Source organism: Chelmon rostratus, chromosome 13, assembly GCF_017976325.1.
Source record: "Chelmon rostratus isolate fCheRos1 chromosome 13, fCheRos1.pri, whole genome shotgun sequence".
Classification (NCBI taxonomy): Eukaryota; Metazoa; Chordata; class Actinopteri; order Chaetodontiformes; family Chaetodontidae; genus Chelmon; species Chelmon rostratus.
In genome coordinates, this window is record NC_055670.1 from 5601551 (window position 1) to 5627309 (window position 25759).

The window sequence follows — 25759 nt, forward strand, 5'->3', positions numbered from 1 at the left end:
CAAATTTGAGTTTTGCTTCATCAGCCTGTGGTGTTTGGGTTGTGGAAGAAGAAAATGCAGAGAAAAACAAAATGCACCAAATGGGTGAAATCACTGAGATTCATTAGGATGAACAGCCAATCAGCTGTCTCACACTTACTGTCTCAGACTTCAACAGAGACTCTCATGTTGAACTGAGAAGATGTAGGACACAACTCAAAGTCTGCAGACAATGGTTGGCCACACACGGCTGAAAAGCGCCACCTGTCTGCTTGGTGCGTCGTATCCCAGAGAGTCAGGAGAAAGCTGCTGATTGTGCACCGGAGTCCCTCAGCGCAATAATATATTCTTTAAGGATTGAACCACAATGCATTTGTGCTGGCATTCAGAATTTTTTTTTTTCATCTTACAAATAATCAGCGATAAATGTTCATTTAATGAAAAGTATAAGCTCTGTGTTCACACTGTGGGCTTTAATACCACGTTGGTGTGCACATTCATCTGTGTTACCTGCATCTTTATCTGAGCGTGTGTGGGCGCAAACAGTACAGTAAGTGTTTGAGGAAGAGAAGGAAAAATCCACTGTGCTGGTTGGTCGGTCATGGAGAGACTGTCTGCTTTCACCTGTCAGCCTCCTTAATGTGGAATTACAGTGAGTGGGAGGCAGCAGCAGGGCGAGTGGGCAACCACATACAGGCTGTTAGTACATATAGTACTGAACCATACAATGGATTCAACCTGAATCCATTTTGTGACTGTAAAACAGTTACTGTACATATTAAATCTCTTAAAAATCATCACTCATACAAGAATATTTCTATATGTCTTACATATTTCTAATGTAAGAATCACATTTAACTCTTCTGTAATTATTATAGAATTTCATGAACATTTCTTCCTTTTTTTATGTCTCGTTAAGCATCTCTGCAGTTCTTCACAGGGTGAACAGTAGACTGTTATGTTCTGTCATAGTTATCATGGAGGACAGTGTGTCCATGTCGCCATTTTCTAACAGATTTTAACTGCATTTTGCATAGCAAGTATCAGACAGCATCACAAAATGTTTAGCAGTAGCACTGAGTACCTGGTTGCATTGTTAGTCATCTTTTGGATCACTTATTTCCTGATTTAGTTCATAGTTCTGTTAATTACTCACTGTAGCTGTATGTATGTATTTAGTCAAAGCTCTTGTTAGGCTGAAAGGAGAACATTAACTAGTGCCTGATCAGTGTGTCAGTGTGGCTTACTTTATTTAATGAAACTTTTTGGTCAAAAACTTGTATAGAAGCAATAACAAAATATAAAAAAATAACTAAAGACAGCCAGGGTCAGCTGCTCTGTCTCCCTCTCGTCTATCCCTCTGGCCCCTGCTCTTCTCGGTTATATGCAGACCTCGCCATTCCTCGCCTGTCCACCACATGCCGTCAGAGACCCCCTTCACACCTTGCATTACAATGAGTCTCTTATCCAGATTGCACCTAGAAATGATTGAACCTGGCTATATACACCTGGTATACCTGTCCCTTCTTCTCTCATGAAGCCGCGGTGTATATTTAGTGGCCACGCTGTCTTTGTTGCGTCTTTGCGCTAGTGTTTCTGCCATGCCTGCGTATACTGTGCTGTATCCTATTCTTGTCCCAGAAGCCCTGCCAGCAGTTTCTGTCTGTATTTACACCCGCTGCCTGCATGTCAGCCTGTTCATTCACTGAGTCTCTTTCATTCAACCTGCTCTGCCTGCGTGCATGTGGATCGTCTTCCCTGCTGCTCATACCTGAACTTTGACAGCTGAGTCTTGTTAGAAAACAGAAACTGGTGCCGTTTAGATGTATTCCAGTTTGAGGAATATAAGTACGTTTTTTCTACCCTTCATTTTCATCACACCAAATGTTCCAAACATGTCTGTGGTGAGTGTTTTCTCAAAACAATCACTCATGCAAGAGCTTTGCCTAAAATCAGCTTTGAATTAATTAGTAAGTATTTAATCAAAGAATATACAGACAAACAAGAAATTCACCCAAGCATTTCAGGTAAATTTGATGTTTTTGTGTGTGTAGCTGGGTGTTGAAAGCACCTCAAAGCAAAATGGTATCCAATACCCAGCTCCGTCAGCACCACATCGTATATTGCAAAATTCAAAACAATTCTCAGCGTTAGTCTGAAATTGAATGATTTTCAAGAGGGCGGTCAGGCATGTTTGTGGACCTGGACTCAGTGGATACATGGTGTTTTAGGATGAGATGCTTGTCTAAATGCTGCTCTCAGCCCTTGAAGACGGGCTGAAATGGTACAAGTTGTCAGGAGTGTTTGTAGCTTTGTGTTCATGGCTGAATGACTATGTGCTGTTCGCCGTCTCTCTCTGTCTCTTGGTCTCTGAACCTACTGTATTTCTCAACAATGTGAACATTTAGTCAGAACTTTTCAAATGCTCTGTGTGCTGAACTGCAGACACACACACACACTCTGAACACTCCCCCAGGCTGCCTCTCTCCATGTCTGCAGCGGTGTGTAGATGAAGGTGTAGGCTAGTGACCTCATGCTGCACTGATTCAGTCTGTCAGAGAGTCGTGTTTGACAGGGAGAGAGAGGTATGAGCAGAGTGTGTGTGTGTGTGTGTGTGTGTGTGTGTGTGTGTGTGTGTGTGAGACAGAGAGAGAGAGACAGAGAGAATGAAACACAAAGGAGAGGATGTGGGTGTGTCCATGGATCAGTGTTCAGAGACAATGAGCTGCAGGACAAAGGGTTGGTGAAAGTCATGTTTCATCCATGTGTGGTTTTGTATGTGGCTTTGGAAACCCTATACGTGTGTGTTTATAACAGTGAGCGTGAACCTATGGGTGTTTATTCATGTAATTATCTGTGTGTTTATTCAGTCAGTCATGCATTCATTTGTTTATTTTGCCACTGAATGACCATTCATTCGCTGCTGAAAATGGCACGAAAATTGCTCCAAACCATGATTCTGGTGCATTGTCATACCACAGCATACCCTGATATTGTGCTTGAAAGATGTCATGCGAGAGAAGAAAAAAATGGAGTCATTCCACAGGATGGCGATCAGGGCCAATGTAGGCATTTCTTCTTTATTTCTTTGAATCCGTGCAAGCCCAATTTCTGTTTCCAGTACTGCAGTACTGTACATCCAATAATAATGCCTCATTGAGCTCCATTAAAACATTGAAATTTGACAGGGTTGTGTGGGTAAAGCAAATGAACACAGAGCTCACAAAGTAAATTAGCAGCAGTCAGCGGTTTGAAAAAATGAAATCATAGCAGGAAAGCTGAAAACAAGCATTGTAGTATTGTGTCCGTGCTGGGGTTGAAATCCTGTCCGGACCTTTCTGCCACAGCGGATCCATACTCATAGTCCGTATTGACGGACCAGGTCTTCCTTGATTATATTGAAGACACTTTTAATGACTCTGCATATCCAGGTCCAAAAAACCCAACATTCCCCCAAGTGAGGCAGAGAGTTTTCTCCAGTAATAACAGATTTGGAGGAAGCTCCGCTCCGTCCAAACTTTTACTTCTGGAGGGGCACTGCACCACTTGACAGTGCTCACTCCCACCGTTGGCCTGGATTGATTAGCAGTTTCATGCTTACAGCCTCAAGCTCGCACTTAGTATATGCAGGATCACAACAGCTGAAAATAATGATTTTATGATAAAATTTAGATTTTTCTAATGTAAGTCTAGACACAAATAAAAGAAACAGGCTGATGGAAACAACAAAACAGTTGGCAGCGAAGGAGAGAAGAGGAGAGAGAGGACATGCAGCACAGATCTACCAGCACGCTCCAGACAACGAAGCCTTGTGACATAGGTTGCTATGACGACCCACAAACAGCATGGCACACAGTGTAAATGTAAGAGAGGAATCCCACTGCCATTAACTGTATTTTTGATTGAGACAGGCCCCCAAGATAAGAAACAGGAATACTACAGAGAATCTTCACCAAGTTCACCCCCGGTTGTCCTGAACAGTGAACATCAGTACACAAAATGACTCAACAACCCTCAGATGTAACAAAACAGTCTGCATTCATGCACTCAGGGACGAGTTAGCGCTGCAGCCACAGTGGCTGTGAATAACGTGTAGGTAACAAATAATAAATCAATTAAACTCACCTGTTGCTAAGTTCAACAGCAGTCCTACAGAGCTGCCTCGTGCACTGATTGTATAGCAGCTCAGCTTGCTTTGTATGCAGCTCTGTCTGAAAGTGCTGCACACAAACGTCAGTTTCCTTCATCACTTGGATTACTCTGTGGTTCTGTGGTGAAAAATCAGCCAAATGTTCATGTTTCTCCAGCAATAGTCCTGCACTGTTCAAAACTTTCCAGAAGTCACCTTCTGTCATCATTAAATAAAGTAAAGAGATGAACCCTGTGTTTCCTGTTTGGACACTGTCAAACTGTGTTTAAAACCCAGCACCTACAACAGGAACAGTTTTGGTAAAGAAACAGCATGGGAGCAATTAACAGCAACTGTTGATGCATCTAAAAGCTGATCGCATGACAACAAACATAATCAACACCTACAAGCTACACATTTCCAATTTTCAGTTTGCTGTACCTTTAAATCTGCCCTGGGGAACTTTTGTCTCCCCCTTCTGGCAGCGAGTGTAATTACACATACATTGTCGCCATGACGCCATAGGCTCTGCCATCCTCCTAGTTGCTGTAACCGATATCATCCCTTTCAGTTCGGGCAAACCAATCGCTGCTGGTTGACATCAAACGCATCGCTACCAGTGCGTTGTGGTGAGACCGCCACCACAGACTGCAGATTTAAATACTCCTCTGTAGCACAGGTCACAGAGAGCTCTACCAATTAGTGATGGCTTAATCAACATTTGGTGAACTTGTTTGGCTTGAATGTAACAGACATGCATTTATATGTTAAAGTCCTGCACTCCAGCGTATCATCCAAAGTTCTGTAGTGTGCCAGCTTACTTCAGAGAGTTCACTAAAGAGTGTGAAGCTGAAGTGTTGAATAGGTGACTGAGGTGTTCTGCCTTTGACACCAATGATAGAAACTGAACATAATCTGGGCTTCACAGAACCAAAGAATATCAGCAGTCTGTGTGACATGGGCTCAGACAAGCACATGTTGCCTCACCTGTGAACGCTGCCAGCGGTGTTCACTCCTGTGTGGCTGCGTTGGTGGCTGAGTGTTTCTCCTCTGCACCACCTGGGCAGCAGTTTGTGCCAAACTCGGCCATATTGTCAAGTTGCGAGCGCGTGCGTGTTCATGTTGGATGTGGGTTGTTGCTTAAAATAGCAGCTCACATAGACGGCGAGAGTGAATGGAAAGGGGAGGATGGCACTGAGGAGTGAAAGGCCGGAAATGAGAGGGAAGAATCAACAGTCTGTAAGTGTAAGATGCTTTGAAGTGAGGACACCTTGAAGAGAGCAGATACTGTAGATGGATGATCTGTCTCTCGGTGAGGTGGTGGGTGAATATGCAGATTTCTCTCTGCCGGCCCGATGGTGGAGGAAAAAGCCTGCGGTGATGACTGAGGATGAAAACATGAGGAGCCTACGAGGTAGTAGTTTATGAGACATTGATGACACAGAATATTTTCCCCTTCCTATGAATATCTTCCAATTTTGTGATATGCAAACTACCTGCTTACATGAATGACAAATACACCTTTTATATTTTTTTCGTGATCCAGAGCATGTTGAATAGATACTTATTTAAAGGAAATGTTCCTCCTGAATAAAGGAAATGTTGTTCCAGACTGATAATTAGTCACACTCATTTTAGTCCGAATGTTTATAAATGTGATTCTGTCATGTCCGCTTTACATATCAAGTAATAGCTTAACTGTTACTTAAGAGCTGTTAAGAAATTCTTAACTTAATAGGCTTTCTGTTTAAGTATTTGTCATGTTTTCCATACTTACACTGAACTCACACCAGTCCAATCCCGTTGCACATGTATACAAATCTATCTTGACTGCAACAAGTGCCAGACAGCTTCTATTCAAACAGCCATTACTCCCCTGACACACTTATTTACAATATTCATGAGTTATAATTAGTTGTCACACATGATGTTAGCAGTGTGTCAGCAGCCTTATCAACACAGCGCCACATTTCAGGAACGGCCACATTAGCAGACGCCGCTGCTCGCAATCTCTCGTTTCCTTCATCAGTGTTTCCTGCTCTCCTCTCTCTCTCTGTCCTCCCCCCTCGCTCCGTCTCCTTCTGGTAAAAATAGAATTCGTTTTCGAGCCCAGCCAGTAAAAGTGCAGTAAAAGTGATGAATCTTCTTTCCTGCTACTAATTGTATTTTTTTGCTATTTTATTTGCCTATAAAAAATTCATGTTTCCCCCCCTCTTCCCTGCTTCAAGAAAGATGCCAGGGGCAAGATATTCTTATTGTGTCTAATGAGTGGCGAAATTGGGAGAAATTGGGTGTCAGGCTCCAGTTTGGATTGGAAATTGATGGCAGGGAGAGCACATAGCTGTTGGCCTTGCTGATTGATTTAAATTATGTTTGTTTTTCTTGTTTCTTCCATATTTATCCTTATGGCTAGGGAATCTATAAATGTGATTCTGTTATTTACATGGTGTCCTCAGCAGGAAAACAGCAGTCCTGCTCGCTCGTTCAAATGTCTGAAACATCAACCTGTGTTGGTGTTTGCCTGACAAGGACCTCCAGAGGCGGTGTGAAGGATGTCTGTCACGGAGAGGCAAAGACGGAAGTATTGTTGCTGCTATAGTGCCAGAAAACCCTTCACCCCTCGTGACCCCTCACCCCACTGGATGTTTCGCCTTGTAGCTGCTCCATCACACCTCTGTCATGGTTCAACATCTGCTGCAAGTGTGTCAGAAGCAGAGCGCCTTTGAGCAGCCTGTTGTTCACACACGTCCTTTTATTTTTTAATTTTTGCACCTCATTCATGATTTATGTAGCAGTTGCTTAGCATGCTGTCTTCATTCATCTCGTATGTGAATTTCCTGAATATTGCATGTTAGAAAAGGAAAACTACGGCAGTCCTTCTCCTGCTTCACGGGCTTCAGAGGAGAAGTGACAGAAACGAACAAGAACAACTAATTAGAAAATCAAAGCAGGTGGTCACTCTTCACAGATGCAAGCTGTTTTGCCAAAAAATACACCTGACGCGTAAAGATGGTGTGAGAAAAGAGCTGCTGCTGCGCTGCATGAGACGGTTCACTCGTGCTTTTAAACCTTAACCACAGTGGTGACGGGTCAAAACGGGTCATTATGGAAGGCACAAGCAATGGTGTTAGTTAGTTTGTTTGTTAGTCGTTTTGTTGTCTCTTTTTGAATTTGACATGTAACATGTGAACATAATTTCATTTTATTTTGTGGCGTGTTTTCAATGACAATAACAGAGGCTGGACACTGAGTGAACCAGAACAAACTAGAACCACAATATCAACATGAAATGGGTGAAAATATTATTTTACCTCTTCATCGCTTACCTTTCTTTACATCAGATTGTTGTTTGCACGAACACTTGTCAGTGAAAATCCTGCCCGCAAATTATACATCTTAAATTCATCCTGTTGACGGCAGCCCGGCCATTCAGGGTCCGGCACAGAGGGAAGGTATTTGAGCGAGGGGATGTTGAGGCAGAATTGGTATTCTCACAGGCTCTGTGTGAGTGTGGCTTTGTTCCAAAGTGGCGTGAAGAAGAGGAGATGGACAGAGGGAGGGGGCACTTTCTGGTGAAGGTCAGCGGGTTAAGCCGATGGGGATCCTTGGAGACGGGGCCCTGCCGAAAAGATGGTAATGCCCCTAGCCATGATTCATCGCAAAGGCATCCATCACCCTGTGTGTGTGTGTGTGTGTATGTTTACAATGACGTCACCCCATCAGTCCCCAGGCTGTCAGGGGCTGACAGGCAGGGGCTGTGGAGGAGCAGTGTTTTCATTTCAACAGGCAGAGTGATGGACTGCCGCGCGGGGGGGCGGGGCCGCTCTCTGAATGGCAGGTGCCACGCTGTTCGCTGCACTCATGGGAAGTGGATTTGAGGTTGTTGTTGGCTGTCTGCGTACTGTTTGGCCTCAGCACGAGCGGCACGACTACACAGTCGAGCTCCAGCAGAGCACATTAGCTGCTGCCGGTATTTTTATTTCGTCGTCTACTTCGCGTTCAGCGTCTGGAGCTCAAGTTTCATTTTAATCACAGTTTACTTTATATAGCTGTCCCCTGCTGCTGTCTCTCTCCCCAGTGCGGTCTGAAGCAGGTTAATTGAAGGGAGCTGCTGTGGGAGACGGGGAGATGAGCTGTAACTATCAATATGGGCCAGAGCCCACTTACCGGTGCTCTACTGGCTGCAGGAGCTAAACATAGCTTCATAACTCTAATGAACTTGTCTCAATCTCTGTCTCTATCCTGCTCATAATTGCGGAGTGCACAGGCTTTGTCTGGTTTTTATGCTTAGTTTAGCTTGGTTGAAGCTGCTCTAATCAGTGTTTTTAGAGTAATAAATGATCAGACAGCTAAGTGCAGACTTGTGTTCCTTGCAGTGACAAGCTGGACTCTGCTGCTCCCCTCAGCTCTGCGGAGCGTGTAAAATTTCTGAAATTTTGGTTTCACGGCCTGCAGCTTTACCGTTTAGGTTCAGTCTCAGCACTCTCATGAGCCTGGTGTCCAGCTGCAGCAGCAAAGTTACCACAGTGAACTTAGAATATGTAGCAGCTAAAGTGGTGGAGACAAAAGCAGAACTACAGCAGAGGGAATGCTGGTCATGCATTCATCAGGTGACTCTGCATGCATGCTAATGATGCTCAGTTTTGGCTGAATGTGTAAAAACACATTTACACATTTTTTGACTTTACGATGTTGTAAAAAGTCAGTGTTGTGGCACAGCTTCTTGTTGTCTCCCCAGAGTGGCCAAGAAGATGCATTTAAGCAGGAAAAAAGATGCATTCATCGATTATCTGGCCACCAGGGGGCAGAACAACTTCAAAACAAACTGACATATATACAGTTTTTAAAGCTGTTTTGGCTAATATACAGTTGCCGTAATAATGTGTTTCCATCCATCTGATGAATGTAGGTTTCCATTTAGGTCTGGTTTGGGCTCCACAATCTCCTGAGTAAAGCATATGGCTTTTTAGCTGCTGAATGTTCCACTTTCCTGATCAGCTAGTTGCTAATTTAGTCTATCTGCTGCTTTGTGCTGGAAAGCGAGTGTTCACTGAGCGAGTTGATTAGTGGAGCTTTAAGTTGTCTCAAACAATCAAACATGGCATCAAAAATGTGGATTTCCTCTCCAGTGTGTTGGCAGCACAAATAGTTGGCTGTGTGAACAATGAAGTAACAATCACACGCTGATTAATGTCTATGAATATAAGGTTATTAAGCAATAAAAGCAATCCCAGGACAATGTGCAGATGTTTGACTAGCTCATTAGGCTGTGGTTAGTACTGTTCAGTCTGGTGTTTTCGCTCATTAGCAAGAATTTATGCCGAGGCTAATCATCCAAAATCATGAACTTCCACTCCTTCAAGCACAGTCGGGAGAGTCCATGAGCTGTGAAATAAGAGATCTATTTATATACTTTAAAGAGAAAGGAGCAGTCAGCGAATTTCAGCCCGACATTTTGTCCCCAGAAAGAGTTTGGCAGTTCTCTGAAGTTCTCATTAAATGTGCTTATACTGTTTTATTTCCATTTAGATTCCTAAAGAGCTATAGTCTCTGCAGCGAGGCTAAAAAAATGGATCAGCTCAAAACTGTATTTTCCCAGCAGAATTCCTCACTGAGTCTTGGGGCGATATCGTCTTTAGTCCCTTCTGCTGAGCTTTAATTAAAGCAAAATGAGGATCCAAAAAAGCTGGAGTTATATCACCACAGGATGAATTAACAGCTAAAAATGAAATTGTCCCAAACTGCATTTAGGTGTTTTAAGATGAACTGCATAGTAGAATCACCCTTATTTTTCCCCTGCTGTGTACTGTTTGTTTGAATCCTCCATTTGGCTCCTGGAATACTGACCTAGTTTGGTGTTGACTTTTGGTTGGCCTCAGTTACGAGCTCCACTGAATGTGGGGTCACAGCTTTGTCCCATTGGCCGATTGGGACAAGGTAATGAGAAGGTAATTCATAAGACCTGGATAATTATCTGCCGAGCTTCCTCACAGTAATCCCTTTGGGAGGGGGGGGGGGGGGGGGGGGGGGGGGGATAAAGAGAAACAGACAGTAAGATGGAGAATCACATAGATTGATGTTACATAGTGGCAGACATTTAGGCAACCTTCCTACTTGGGCAGTGGGATCAGAGAAGAGGAGGAGATGGAGGAGGATGAGTAAAATCAGGCCAATGACACACAACAGGGGGTCCTCTGGCACCGTGCACATCTACAGTTCATGCCAAGAGAGGGACATCTCTCAACCCTCTTAACAAGAGCCAGTGCGGCTTGATGGCCAAGCAGCTTGTGTGTATGTACGTGCATTAGTGTGTTTGCAGTGCAGTCGTGCAGTGCCGCTGCCTGCATCCGTAATTAAACCCAAGTCACAACCATCAACAGGAATATAATTGGCCGGTAGAAGCGAAAGGGGGAGGGGGGGGGGGGGGGGGGGGGGGGGGGGGGGCAGCGGAGCGGAGGCGAGTGCGGCAAACTTTCTGAGCGAGAGATAGAGAGGGGAAGAAAGAAGAAGAAGAAGGCGGAGAGAAATCCATTTACATGCTAATGCCGTCCTCAGCCCTTCAGCTGCCTCGTTGGGTACCTTGCCCGCTACCCTCGAATAAGCTCTTGGCTGGCAAGCCGGTCGCCATGTTTACACAATAAACAAACAGCAATGAGGTTAAAGTCTTTTCATGCATCTTTTTGTGCGTGCCTACAGTATTAGCAACAGTCAGCCGTTGCGTAACTGTTTTGTAGTATCTGAAGGACTCAGCTGACTGCTTTTTCGGCCTTTTTGTCATCCCTGGGCTTTTTCTTGTTTTTGTCTCCTAGGCGACAGAATGGGCACCGGACGAGGAAACCAGGAGGTCCTGTCAGAGCAAAGGCAAAACAGAGGTAACCTCAATCCCGCCCCCAATTACAACACTTCATGTCAGCGCCGCCTGGCTTACAGAGAGGCCATCTTGATATCTTCTGGCTGTTGCGGCGAGGGCCCTATGGGCCTCGCGGGAGGGCTCTGTACAGAACAGCTATTTCAGACCCTTCAATCAGGAGTTGTTTTTCCTGCAGTGAAGAGAAAGGGCAAAGTGAAGCGAGGGAAAATGCGCACAAGACAGCCTGCGAGATAGTGAGACACAAAAGGACTTCCTTTCAAATCCGTCTGATAAGCAACACTGCGATCAGCTGTCTTATTTCCATTATTTTGTGAGAACTGATTGCAGCGTCACTTTTATCTCCCACAGTGCCTACAGAGCGAAGGGTGATACCTAATACACAAAACACACAATCAATTCTCTGCAAAAACTGCATCACTGAAATTACCTCAGTTCTTGGCCACAACACAAAGCACCAGCATTTACAAAAAATGATACTTACATAAAACGTTTCATTACCAATAAATCTATTTCACGGCTTTGTTAAAACAGATTCGACTCTTTTTACTGAAACGCATACTTGACTTACTGTTGAGCGTCTGTCGATGCTGAATAGGCTTCCATTCAGCTGCAAACGATTGTTCTTATTCCCGAACAATGAACTTACAAGAGCGAAAGCATGCAGACATTGAATTTCTTTGCCTTTGGTTCCATGCCAGTCTGATACCGGAGGACTTGGTCCATTGTTCTTCTGAGCAACACGTCAAAGAATATTTAGCCTGCCACCTCGGCTGCTCCTGCTCTGCTGTAACTTTTCAAAGCTTTCTTCTTCACCCACTTCTTCTCTGCAGATTGAATGTCAGAACTACATCAGAGTCCTGTTGGTGAACAAGACCGAGGTCATGACCTGTGGAACCAACGCTTTCCAGCCGCTGTGTATCACCAGAGAGGTACGCTGCAGTGTGCGTTTGTGTGTGTCGTGTTGTAGAAATCCAGTGAAAACACAGTAGACTTAACCTGCCGCTCTCTCTCTCTCCCATTTTCTCTCCCTCCCTGAATCGCCCCCCCCCCCCTCGTCCATTGTAGGTGGGCAACATGAGCAGCGTGTTGGAGCGGGTGAACGGCGTGGCTCGCTGCCCGTACGACCCCCGTCACAACTCCACGGCGGTGGTGACAGAGAGCGGAGAGCTGTACGCCGCCACCGTCATCGACTTCTCGGGCCGTGACCCCGTCATATACCGCAGCCTGGGCGGGATGCCCCCTCTGCGGACCGCGCAGTACAACTCGAAATGGCTCAACGGTACAGTAGCTCAGCCCGAACGACATCATATGACATCACATGGCTCACACGGAAACATTCATTGGAGCATCATTCATTTCAGTGTTTTTTTCTGTGCTTCAGCTAGTAATTACTTTCATTACCAATTAAGATTCTTGATTATTTTTCCAATTAATTGATCAATCATTTGATCTTTGTGTAAAATGTGACGCTTTGAGACTTCTTGTTTCGTCCGACCAACAGCCTGAAAATAAATTATTCTCATTGGAGAAGCTCAAACCAGCAGATGCTTAGCCATTTTGCTCTTTAATAACAATTAATTACTTAGACTGTCAATTAATTTTCATTGATTGCCATTCATTTTAGAGGGTTTAGAACACAAAGTTCTGTGAAGTTTGCAGGAGCAACGCTCTGGAGTTTACTGGTTTGAGTTACAGCTTTGTTGTTTCACAGGGTCATTGTTTTGTCTCAGGCGTGAGAGATCTAATCAAATAGGATTAGTAATCTGATCGAGTCTAAACTCCAGTTGGATTTCAAAATAATCCGCTCAAGGTTAGATTGTTGGGTAAAGATTTGTGCCAAACATTCTCGGAAAAATTCCTTCCGTTACTTTAAACATTTTGCGAGCCCCGCTTTGGAGCGGCAGGTGAGCCAAGTGTGCACTGCGTCCAACACAATCACTCTGTTGTTACAGCCGGGATCGATCAATCCGACGGAGGTCTTTTCAAAGGATTACGAAGTCTGTTTGGATTTGAAGTTGTGTGTAGAACACACAGTACAGGTTCGACATAGGACTTGGTTGGATTTATGGAATGGCGGAGAACATGAAATGCTGTCAAACCCGCTGGTGTCGGTGTCAATAATCTCCCTGCTGCTGACGCTGTGCCTTTTCCATTCACACACATCCTGACTCCAGCAGATCTGGAGGTGGACCCTCCGCTGAAAGAGGCTGTCATACGCCTTTGATATGCAGAAACCATTAGATTACTGAAGTCATGGAGGTGAAGGTGACTGACAGTTGGAGCCTTTGAGACCTGGATGGACAGTAACTGTGTTAGAAAATATCTTTTATTTAAAAAAGTCCACATGCATTTTGAATAAGAGCATCCAATCACAGAGCCTAATATTCTGTTGTTAATGCAGTTAGGCTCTGTGAAAACCCGTTCAAACATTAAGGTGTTTAAAGCAGCTGACAAACCCTTCCAGAGCCAGTGGCTTCTGCTGAACCCAGACTCGACCCGAGGCCACGTTGCTTTATTTCATCCTTTGCTGATCATTAATTGGTCAGGCTGATGAGCAATTTTTTAATAGCATTTGAAAATAATTAAACCCCTCGCAAGGCAGAAGCCAACAAAACGATGGTGAGGTGTGTGTGTGCGTAAGAAGAGATGAGACAAGGACAGAAAAATACAATCAAATGAAAATGCTAAAATATTGGCTAGTAAATTTGAACTAGGTCTGCACCTAAGGATTATTTCAGTTTTTCTTTATGTGTCAATGAAATGTTTAGTGTATAAAATGTCTGAAAATGCCCATCATAATTCCTCTGAGTCCAAGGTAACGTCTTCAGATTGCTTGTTTTGTCTGATCAGCAGTCAAAAAACAAAGATATTCCAATTACAATGAAATGAAAGTGAGAGAAGCAGCAGAGCCTCATCAAACACTTGACGCTTTCTGCTTGATAAAAGACTTAATCAATTAATCCGTCATCAGAGGAGTGGATTATTAGCTTTCTGTCGCACGACTAATGCATTAATCAGCCAGCACTAAATGTAACAAACAAATATCCACATATGTCAGGCCAGCCGCATTATGATGAGAAATAGGTAGTGAAAGACACTGAGGAAGAGAATAAAGGAGAGACAGGAGAGGAGAAGTCAAAATGGGAAGATCGAACGCAAGTTAAGGTGCTAGGCTGGAGAGTGTGAAAGTGTATGTGCGAGTGTGTATGTGTGTGTGTGTGTGGTGCTGGTGAGATAGGAGGGATGAGAGAGTTGCAGGGCAGGGAAGAAGATGAGGATGAGAGGGAAGCACAGAAGATAGACTGAGGAGTCAGTGAGCGATGTAATTATTCCTCACGGCAGGGAGAGGGTGAAATTACAACACACAGCATGCTTCACACCACGCAGCGACTCTGCCTGTGTGAGCATGCCAGTGTGTGCTGCTGTGTGTATGTATGTATTTAGACCGTATGCAAGCTGCATGTGCTTCCGTGTGTGTGTGTGTGTGTGTGTTTGAGAGCGACACACACACACACACACAAAGAGAGAGTGTGTGGGAGGGAAAAAGACAAGTAGCAAAGTAGATACTGTAGTGTCCTCATCAGCATAATCACCGCTGGCTGCACACACCGTCGAACACACGTGTTGCACTCCACTCGAGCTACACACACACACACACATACACACACACACACATTCATGCCATCACACACAAAGCCTGCTCTGCTTCATGGCTTCTGTGAGGGTTATGGAGTTGTGTTCCCGGTGGATTTGGGTGTGAATGAAAATCTCATTTCCAGCTCTAAGCCTCTCCAGTTCAGAAGAACCGAAGGCAGAGAGGGGGTCCTGGATCTAATCAATCTGTTCTCTTATTGGATTGGTAGCCTGCCAGGCACCGACCAACTGTTTCCCATCATGCATCTGAATGACAGAGGGAGCTATAGAGTTTCCTGTGAAATAACCCAAACAATTTCTTTATACTTCCCGCAATCCCCTGAAGATTTGGAATGTAACAGCAAATCTATTTATATATGCATAATCGCTATATTTAGCCATAGCTATACACAAACATGTGACATGTCAACCCGTCTCAGACATTCTTTATACATCTAATTTGCATTAGCAAAATACTTTTTCATGCCAACATTGTTTTTTCATCAACATAACAAGGAAAATATTTCTTTAAACCATTCACTTCTCCCAAAACCTGTTTACTATGCTTTATTATGTATGTAACACTTCTCACTAGTACTCATATCTCCATGCCAGCACTGTTTCCTGCAGCTCCCTCCACCACTGTAATGTGCTAAGCCTTAGGTGCTAAGCCCTCAGTATTGTTAATTAGATTTAATGTTCAGGTATGTGTTTATTAGGGAGAATTAGCTCTCTGGCAGAATTCCTGCCTTTAGCTGTGTAACTATTAGCTATAAATGCATATGAGAAGTGTGTCTGACTAGAATGACTCCTGTGTTTATGGCTCTGATTGGTTCTTGGTTACGGCTGCGGAAGATTGTAGGAAAAAGTCAGCACTGACCTGATAAATTCGGTGGGATGGGTTGACTTTTTCAATAACCAGAAGCATGCTTTTTTCCTGGTGTTAACAAAAGGTTTTGAGTATCTTAAACCAAGAAACATGGGACACAGAGAGTTAACCTCAGTCTCTGGTACTAAAGTGCACTGCTTTCCATGCCCATGGCAGTGCAAAGAAAAGGAGTTGACGCAGAAAGAGTGTTTTTTTAACAAAAAAAATTGGCAAAACCAATTAGAAGTAAACATTTTGTTTGTTGACTTCCTCATTCTTGTGTTCTTTGTTTGAAACACTCAAGCCTCCCTCCCCTGTCCAGCAGACAGACACACACACAACTAACCCAACTACGACAAAGTGCAACAAGTACAGTGAGAGGAACTCACAAAATATAGACTTAATAAAAATAGTCCATCTGTCCGGTTTGGACATAACGAAGCTATAAGGCAGCGGATCATGTCTGCATTCCTGCCTCGCTCCTCATACTGTAACTGAACTAAAGCGTCATGTGATGCTAGTGATGGCAGCTTCCCTGCTCCAGCACCCAACCAGCCTGCAGATTGAACAATCTGTTTACCGCTCAGCAGGATGCTGGAAAAACTCGATCCATCACATTTGCACCCACGCAGCTTCAGTAATATTATGCAGAATCTGTCAGCTCCACCTGCCCTTTGCCTGACACTCGTACAGTATGCATAAACACAGGTACGCAAACACAGAGAGCCTCTGGTGTACATCCACATGGCAGCTCTGGCGTGCTGTATACACACTCATTATCCCTTACGTTACATAGCTGATACATGTGTAAACACAATTAGCTCCTTCACATGGCCTTTAGCTGTAGGGAAAGTAGCGCTAACGCATCATGGTGGTTGTCTTTTCAGCCTCAGTTGCAGTAATTGGCAAATGGCCCAACTCACTTGTTCATCTGCATGTGTGTTAGCTCCAATTAATTTTCTCTACATTACAGTTTGACAGGTTTTCATCACAAACTAAACATTCAATGATACTCTGATACTGATACTCTTGGGTGTCATGCATAGTAATAGTAATAGTAATAATCATAATCATAATCATAATAATGAATCTGTGTTTGTTCTATTGTCTTTTATGACTTTTTTGTTTGTAAAGTCTTTGATTATCAGTGTGGATGGAGGATGCACTGATGAGTCTCAGCTTCATTAACTGCAAACAGGAAAGGTTGATTAGATCACCTGTTAAATTAGCCCCCGCTGCCATCACACCTCTGGCGTGCTCACTCCACATTCATGCAGGAAAACAGTGATTCTCAGACTGTCAGGACTCCTGCACGACTTAAGCTTCAAGAAGTTTGGAACTGTCCCCCAGCTGATGGTCTCTTTCATAAAATTGTCTTTTCACGCCACAAGTGCCTTCACCTGCGGTCTGTCCAAACCGCGGGTTGTTTTCTATCATAGATGTGAAATGGAATTAGGAGGCTGCTCTAGCTGTGTGGACAGCGGTTTTGTCTCTTCCTGCTCCATTTCAAAATCTTATTCCGTTCTAAAAAGCCTCGCTAGCCCCTGAGGCACATTCCATCATGGCTGTTAACAGGTCATGTCCGCTGTGCGTGTGTGAGAGAGAGAGAGAGTGTTTGTGTGTGACTGCTTCTCTCATTTTTTTTCTCTTCTTCTCTCTCTCTCTCTTTTTTTTTTTTTTGTTTAGGGGTGTGCATGCATCTGTGCAAATTAAGGTTTTTTCCTCCATTCGTTTTTCTGCCCGTGTTCAAGTATGTGAGTGTGTGATATCATTTGCGATAAATGGGTCCCAGGGGGAAACTGAAGCAACAGCGGCAGAGGAGCATTTTCTGTTTCGTTGTCCCTGCACAGTAGTGTGAGTAGTGCTCGCCTGAAAGAAGAAAAGACAGCATCAGAAAACAGTGGAAACAAAACTCGAGTGTGAGGAAGTCAGTCAGCTCGATGCCACAACAGCAACATGGATGTGTCCTTTTTTTTTTTTTTTTTAGAAAGTTTTAAACTACAACTTAAGAATCAGAAATGTGACAAGAAGGTTATTGCATTCATGAGCCATGTAGGATTTAAGAGCGAAACATCTCTTTATCTAATGACAGTTATCAACCTGATTTCCATCAGGGCGTGATGATCTCCAACACAGCAGCTCTTCATGAACCACTGAAAACGGCTTCATTTCTAACAATGCGTCAGTGACAGTGATGCTATATAGTTATACATAATTATATATTATTGAGTTAGTTCACTAGAATTACAAATGCCAGATCCTCAGATTTCAGTAGGTTCTGACTGTGGACATTTTGAATTTCTTCAAAGGAAAATAGTTCCAATGAAAACTGTCAATGCAAAGGCCTGTGGATTATCATGAGTAACCAATGAATTTTATCTGGAAAGACGGACTGCTTTTGAGTTTTTCGAATGTCATTTTTTAACACTGTGATCTTCACAAAGAAAATTCCACTCGCCTCGATTGTCCCGAGGTGTCCGCAGACATATCAGGCACAGATATCTTTAAATGTCAAAGCTGTCTGAATGGTTAGCGACTAAGAAAAGGCAAGAGGGGAAATGTGATTTGGGGGATCTGGGTGAACCTTGCAAAAATGTAGATGTTCAATCAGCTTCGACGTGTTCGACGCAAGACTGCAAGGACTTACGAGTTAAGCCTCCTGAACGCTCGCAGCGATGAATTAGTATTCTGCGATGAGTCATGTGTTTACAAAGGATGACAGTAACGTCCCTTTCGAACTGTTATTCAGTCTGCTTTACGTGATAACGCGCCCAGCAGGGAGGGCCATTAATCATTTCCTGTGTCACCCGGGGCAGTAAAACAGCACGAGCATCCAGTTAAACAGACATAGCTCCATGGATTTACCATCAAAACATCACACGGATTTATTAGTGACCATTTTTTCTCCTCTCCCCTCCTCCTCCCTCTGCGCCTTCTCCTCTCATTTATTTACACATTTGACTTTGAGGTTTTTTTTTTTTAAGAACATCTTACACAGGAGTGCAACAGTAGAATTTTGAAGTTCTTATTGCAATCAATAAGAGGGAGTACAGGGGTCAACGCAACAACACTTAGAAGATAAATGCTGCAAATATTTCTGTTTCCCTGGAGTCGCCATGTAATGATCCTCTCCCTCCCTCCCCTCTCCTTCCTCCCGTCAGAGCCCCACTTCATCTCAGCCTACGACATCGGCCTCTTCACCTTCTTCTTCCTGAGGGAGAACGCGGTGGAGCACGACTGCGGCAAGACGGTCTACTCCCGCGTGGCTCGAGTCTGCAAGAACGACATCGGCGGGCGATTCCTCCTGGAGGACACCTGGACCACGTTCATGAAGGCCAGGCTCAACTGCTCCCGCTCCGGAGAGATCCCCTTCTACTACAACGAGCTGCAGAGCACCTTCTACCTGCCCGAGCAAGACCTCATCTACGGCATCTTCACGACCAATGTGTGAGTGAACGCGACTCGACACGCGTCACATTTCCACATGCACAGGAAGGAGTTCTGCTCGTTAGGCTTCGGATGGAGGGAAACAAATCATGGTTTATCTTTTGGTATCTTTAATGACTTACATAAACTTACTTCTATCTACCAGGGTAAAGGTTATTTCTCCCACACAACTTTAAGAGAACTAAAATTGTGACCATTCACTCACATACAGAGCAAGGTTGAGCAAGGAGTTTATGACTTTCCCCATTTCTCACAATAATAATGACAATAATGGTAATGAGATCATGTGGTAACATCTTTAAGTAGAACAATTCCTCTGTGCACAATGCCAACCCCACAGTTAATTCATAATATCCTCTAGCTAGTTTTCATCCATCCAAACAGTCATACGTATAAGGAAGCATGTGAGACCGTCTTTGCTGCACTGGCCTGTGGATGTTGTTGTGTGCAGTGGCAGCGAAGGACCATCCCTCCATGTTTTGAGGCGTGGGAGACTTGTTGCTGGATGTTCACCTTGAACATTAGGGCTCCTCCGCGGTCAGTGCTCCGCCTGTGGACTGCTGCTCTGGATGGAGGCTCGCTTGATTTAGTCACTTGTTGAATCACTTTCGTTGTTTACAGATTTTGCACCCCACTTTACTTGTACCAACTCTGAAAAATAACTAGCCATGCTAAAATTGAGCAGATTTGGAATAAAATTCCCTGTAGTACGGATCATTCGACATCTGTAAAGGCACATACGCACACACAAATGATTAGTCAACACCTTGTTCATTACTCAAAGTCATCACTATTTAAAGAGCTCCGCTGTCACATTTATTATTACTCATCCATTATACACTGAAAACTCATTATTTCCTTTACAGTCCCCATATTTGCAATTGCATACGTCCTTAAAGGGCTTGATTAGATAATTAATCTCAATGAGCCTGAGTAACAGCGGTAACCTGATACAGTGTCTATCGCCGGCATTTATGTTACAATTCACATTCAGCAGAATATAGCAGAGGGAATACTTACAGCTAGAAAAAATGTTTTGAACTTTTCTGACATTTATCATCTAAATTAGCTCAGTGTGTGCATGATGAAACCAACTCAGGAATGAAGGTGGGAATATTTTTAGAACGGCTCATCTTGAGTCTGCCATTTAGCCACTGATATGTATTTAGAGTGGCAAGACATTTAAGAATAACTACAAACTTTCTTTTGTACAGCAGACAGGACTAACAGATATGAAACGTGTTGTAATGTAACCCCTCTCCATGGTGTACTCAACGTTGTCCTCACCGTTGAATAGAAAAGATGAACTACTCCACCAAAACAGGCTGCAGCTGTGCTGAAGAGTCCTGTCGACACCAACAAGAATATTAATGGGGGAACAGTGACATACACACCAAAACACTTCAGCTGCGGCTTCTTATCATTTAGCCCTCAGACTTCATCACTTCATGAGGTTTGGTACGGCGACGCTTTCTCACCTATACAGAGAGACAATTTCCCAGAGTTTAGAGCCTCCCTGCTGCTGCTAATGATCAGCGTGGATGCATGCAGCTCTCAGCCAAGCTGGATGTGGAGACTGACTCACACTCCCTCTGGTGTTTGATTGCTCCAGGTGGGGGTGTCACACACTTCATTACAGAGAGGAAGCACTCAGAGCCAAAGTGTGCAGATCGGAGCTCTTGTTACGCGTTTTTATGTCGAGTAAAAGCATAATTGCATCCCATTTTCGCTCGTGCCTCGTGACCTTTTTTCTGGACGCGGTTAAAAGTTTCCCCTTGAGTAACTCTTTGGCTTGAGACAAATAGCAAAATAATACGAATGTTGTGCATTTGGTCCCAGCTCTTTTCTATTTTGCAGAGTAATGAACATTGCAGCCTCTGCAGTCTGTTTTAGCAGGGCATTGAAGTAAAGCAAGAAGACTTAGTAGGAAGGAATAGTTCAACACTTTGTAGAATATGCTTATTTGTTTTCTTTCTGAGAGCTGGATGAGAAGATCAATAACAGGGGAGTTACCCATGGATTTGACTGAATCTGTGGTACACCTGATAGATGATATTGCTCTCTCCAAGCCTTATCAGCGCCCTGGAAAGGCAGTTAAGATACAGGGTTGCACATTACAAATCATGCATGTTTTGATTCAGGAACGATCCCTCCCTCTACATTTATCTCCACAAAGCAGAAGTACAAGCCTCACTACGGCTAAGAGACAGAGAGGAAGAAGGGAAGGACAGAAATAAAGGACAAAATCTAAATGAAAAGAGAAATAGCTTTATTTAGTCTGTATTTCACTGCGGTTGCTTACTGAATAAAAATGTACAGCTAAAACGCTCACTCAACACCCCGGTATTGGCCAAACAGCAGATTTCATGTACTGCTGAAGGCTGAAATGTCATGGAACTGAAAAGTGTAGCAAATATCAAGCATGTTTGATTTACGGGGCTGCAGTGCAAGCACATGTTCACATGATTTTAAACTTGGCAAGTGGAATCTAAAGCTGTCAGATCAGCGACTCGAGTCTGACTTTAGTCCACGTCACTGCACTGTGTGTGCATGTATGGTGTGTGTTTGCGTGGGCATCGGTGCGTGGTTTCGTGTGTGTGTGTGGGAGCAAGCACGGTTGTTGGTATTCAGATGTATTCTGTCAGGGGAGATGCTGAATCCTGCCGCTCACCTTCTGCTTTCTCACCTGTTAAGCTGCCGGTATTCGCCACCACATGGCTGCTCTCCATCAGCCCGCAGCCATCTTTACCGACAGAGCGAGGGGTGGTAAAGAGACATAAAAAAGAAAAGCCACAGGGATAAAGGGAGAGAGGGGGGAGGAAATGAGAGGAGGTAATGAGAAAACTCAGCAAGGTCCAAGCTTTTGTCCGTCGTCCTTTGTCTCCGCCTTCCTTACCCTTCCCTCCTGAAGCAGCTCACCGGTCTTCCCTCCAAAACCGCCTTCCTCGTCGGGGTTGGATATGTTAATGCAATCACCACAAACACTGTCTCCATCTGTCTGGCCTAAATTGAACAGGCTCACAGCTGCTCCCAGGAGTTTGGAGCTGTAAAACAGAGCAGAAAGAGTTGGAACAGAGTACTTATCCTCTCTGCCTGCTCACGATTTGGGCCAGGTCTCAGTACTGTACAATGATCTCCTCTTTCTCTCCACTCTTTTGACATATCACACGATAAATGACGAGGATGGCTTTTTACATATGTATTAACCCGCCCACTGTCTTCAGATTATTGGTGAACTGACCTGACAATTAATCAGCTTTTAAACCACCACGTTTTAATGACATTTTTTCAGTCAGCAACATGCAAAAATGACTCCATCTTGTTAAATGTGAGGGTTTGATGTGTTAGTTCACTGTGAGTTAAAGATCTTTGGGTTTAAGTTGGACAAAACCCAACTCAGAAGCAATTTGATGATGGCAGCTGAGGTTCTGGGAAATTATGATGAGGATATCTTTCTATTTTCTCACATTTTACCGAACAAAACAACTGAAGGACTACTCCAGGGATTTAGTATCACACCATGAAAAAAGTGTTTCTTAGTTAGACCGATTCTGCCTGACAAACAGCCATGTTTTCACAGCCCACACCTCCAGTTTGTAACGCAGGCTTTCTCTTCTAAAAAAAAACATCACTGGTTTTATCTCTTCTGGCTTCTGAGAGCCAAAGATCTGCAGAAGATATTATACAACTGTTTTCACTCGCTGTATAGTGACTGATCTTGATGTGTAAAATTGGTGGCATGCCCCTTCAGTCAGTCAGTGGAAAAATAGCATGCAACAGATAAATCAATAATAGAAGTAATCATTCTGGCCCTAGTTCAGAGGAGGAGTGGAGGGAGAGGAAAAAGGAAGGAAATGATTCAGCTGTAATTTTATTGAGAGGTGCACCAGCCATCGCAGCCCGTCGAGCCGTTATGTAGTGGAGGGTTTAGCATTCCATCAGAATAAGGACTCTTAAGACCTTAGAGCAAGGCCAGGTCTTTTAATTAACTCGAGGCCCTTATTGGCAGGGTCCTTCTGTCGTGGGCTCGGAGCAGCGGCGAGATTCTCCTGCTGAGGTGTCTAACCTGCCATTACCAACTAATTATGAGCCTCCTTATCTATTTCTGGGTGACTTCACTGACCCTGCCACTTCCCTAGTTCTTATAAGATCTCACATCGGAGAGGTTGGGCGTGGGGTAAGGAGAAGTGCTAAAACAATTGGCGCATTAATTGATTAGTAGATGGACATGAAATTATTTGACACAATTATGATAAGTGATTTATCTTATAAGGCTTTATTGAGTGCCATTTGCTCTGAAAAGTGAGGATTTGCTGCTCGTCTTTGTTTTGTATAATTAAATCAAATATATTTGGGTTTCTGTTGGTCTGACAAAGCAATTTGAAGACACTATTCAGAGCTTCTGGGCACGATTACAAATGTGGACACCATCTTCTCTCTGACAAGTGTGAATGAAAGGTGTGTGTGTGTGTGTGAGTGTATGAGGGTGTACAAGCACCTCTTATGGAGTAAACTGGCAATTAGGGGTTCAGTATCTTGCCCAACGATACTTCAACACGTAGACTGCAGAGACTGGGGATGGAACCGCAGACCTTCTGACCTAATGTCCCTCTTATCCATAGAAATTTTGTGCTTTACTGTAAGTGAGGTGAGATTTGACACGTATGAGAAAAGTGAAGCAAGCCACATAACTGTACAATATTTCTGATTTGACGTTTTCTTCCCGTCGTTATCAACTTGCTGACATCAAATCTACCTTGAAATGAATTGCGGGCCCCCGGCGGAAGCTCGGCCTGATCTGAATACAGTATGACAGAACGTGCTGCTTGTGTTTATCATTCCTTTCACAGATATTATTTAAATTGAACCCACTGTATGCTCTCTGTTTGGTTTTCCTCACTTAGGGCCAATTTGCATTTGATTAGAAATACTGTGAAAATAGGTCAAGTCAAGCTTCGACTCAAAAAATACTACACTGATTACATTTTATCTGTCGAGTGGTTAACAGTGCCATTATAATCAGATGAACTGTGCACTTCTTTACAATAGCAGCAAACACCTGGCTTTTCATGCAACCTACTGAACCTGCGGTGTTGCTTTATTGTTTAGTGTAGGTGTTGCTGACTCAGTCTGCCTCTGAATGTGACTGTTTGGGGCCAAAGCTGTTGCTTTTGCTGGCGTATTGTTGTGCAGTATAAAAATATGTATGGATAATCCTGGAAGCCTCGGTTCAATTTCTGGTCCCTGCAGTCATGTAGCTCTGCTGAGTGGGCCCTTTTCCTTTTCTGCTGCGATGCAGGTATTCACTGAGGTTGAAACATTGGCTTTAATGTAGTTTTAGCTGTTTCCTTTTTTTCACATTTAATAGGGTTAGGTGCTTTAGATAAAAACCTGGGGTTTCAGCTGGACTCCACTGGACTCTCTCTACGTTGATGTGCATGTATGCAAAACATATGCAAATGTATGTTTTCTTGTCAAAGGACATTAAGAAGAAATGTTGACTGAAGTGCTTTTCATGAGAGGTTAATGTGATCAGTAGCATAAGAAAAGAAAGAAAACATAAAGAAGTCACAGATAATATAAAATGCATATTGCACAGAATACCTCTGAATAATAAATATGTTATATGACAAATTATGTAGTAATAATAATAATTGAAGAAAAAAGAAAAAAATGTTAGTTTTAAGAATGAACAAGGAGGATCATGAACAGAAACATCGAGGGATCTGGTTTAAAAGGTGCAGGAGCAGCTCCACCAGCATCCAGCCAAAAAAGATGAGGTTACTGAGTGAGATGCACATCAGCCACTTGTGTTCACCAGACAGACTCCCTGCTCTACTGATCTGTACTGATCTGCACTGATCTGTACTGATCTGCACTGACAAACAGCCAGGCTGACTGAGGAGTTCATTAACTTTCTAATAACTCTTTTTGGGGCTGAACTTAGCTACACCCGCCATCACTGCAGCGATGTAGCGACGTGGTGAAACAAGCGTTCAGGTCCTTTACTTGAAGAATAAGTCTGACATTATTCTATATTGTTCTTAATGTCAACAAATCTTGCAAGAAGACGAGAACCAACAACAATGTGTTATGGCACAGAGGAATAAGATCTATCAGTACATCAACACACATAGTACTTGTTAGTTGGAAAGTCTACTTTGTCCACTTCAAAGTGTTATGTAACTAGACATATTGTAGGATTATTATTACAGATGCATTCATGAGTAAGCAGCATTTTAATGTTGAATCTGGGACTTATTGCTTATCTGCCGCTGGGTAGAAACATGGGATGTGAAGATTTGATAATCAGTTCAGAGCACAGAAAATAAAAAGGAGAGAACGCCAGAGAGGTGAACCGGGATGAGTTCTGTAAAACAAGACGGGAAATCAAGCAGTATTTCAGAGGACAACCAGTGACAGGATCAGGCTGTTGGGATGAGATGAATCACTTGAAGAAGCTTCGCTCATAATGAAAGTGATCATCGTGGTGCTGGGCCTCCGAGAGCGGCAGCAAACAGCATAGCAGATGTCAAACAGCTTTTCAATCACTTTCCTGGGCTTTTAGGCAGACTCAAAACATATGGGTTGCATCCATTAGTGCAATAGACTTTCAGTGCTCCCTTCCACTCTGTTCTCTTGGTATTATTGCAGCAACCCTCTGTCAGCGTAGAGATCTCAAAAAATCTGGACAGCATCAGGCTTTCTGTGGTACAGCTTGTCTTCAATGCAAGCTGTAGTTCCAGTGCAACCACAAACCCACAGTTTAACTTCCTATTATGTCAAGCTGTGTGTCTGTCTGTGTGTGTGTGAGAGTGTGAAAACTGCTGTG

General features: G+C 43.6%; 1 protein-coding gene across 3 annotated transcripts in view; it reads left to right on the forward strand.

Annotated features, from left to right (window-relative positions):
• sema5ba (sema domain, seven thrombospondin repeats (type 1 and type 1-like), transmembrane domain (TM) and short cytoplasmic domain, (semaphorin) 5Ba) overlaps positions 1–25759 on the forward strand; it is a 149390-nt gene that overhangs the window by 88605 nt on the left and 35026 nt on the right. For all 3 annotated transcript variants that reach the window (XM_041950326.1, XM_041950328.1, XM_041950327.1), the window contains 4 exons: positions 10918–10980; positions 11810–11908; positions 12045–12258; positions 18642–18927. In XM_041950326.1, the coding sequence (XP_041806260.1) occupies positions 10918–10980; positions 11810–11908; positions 12045–12258; positions 18642–18927 (662 nt within the window). The remainder of the gene's footprint in view (positions 1–10917; positions 10981–11809; positions 11909–12044; positions 12259–18641; positions 18928–25759) is intronic.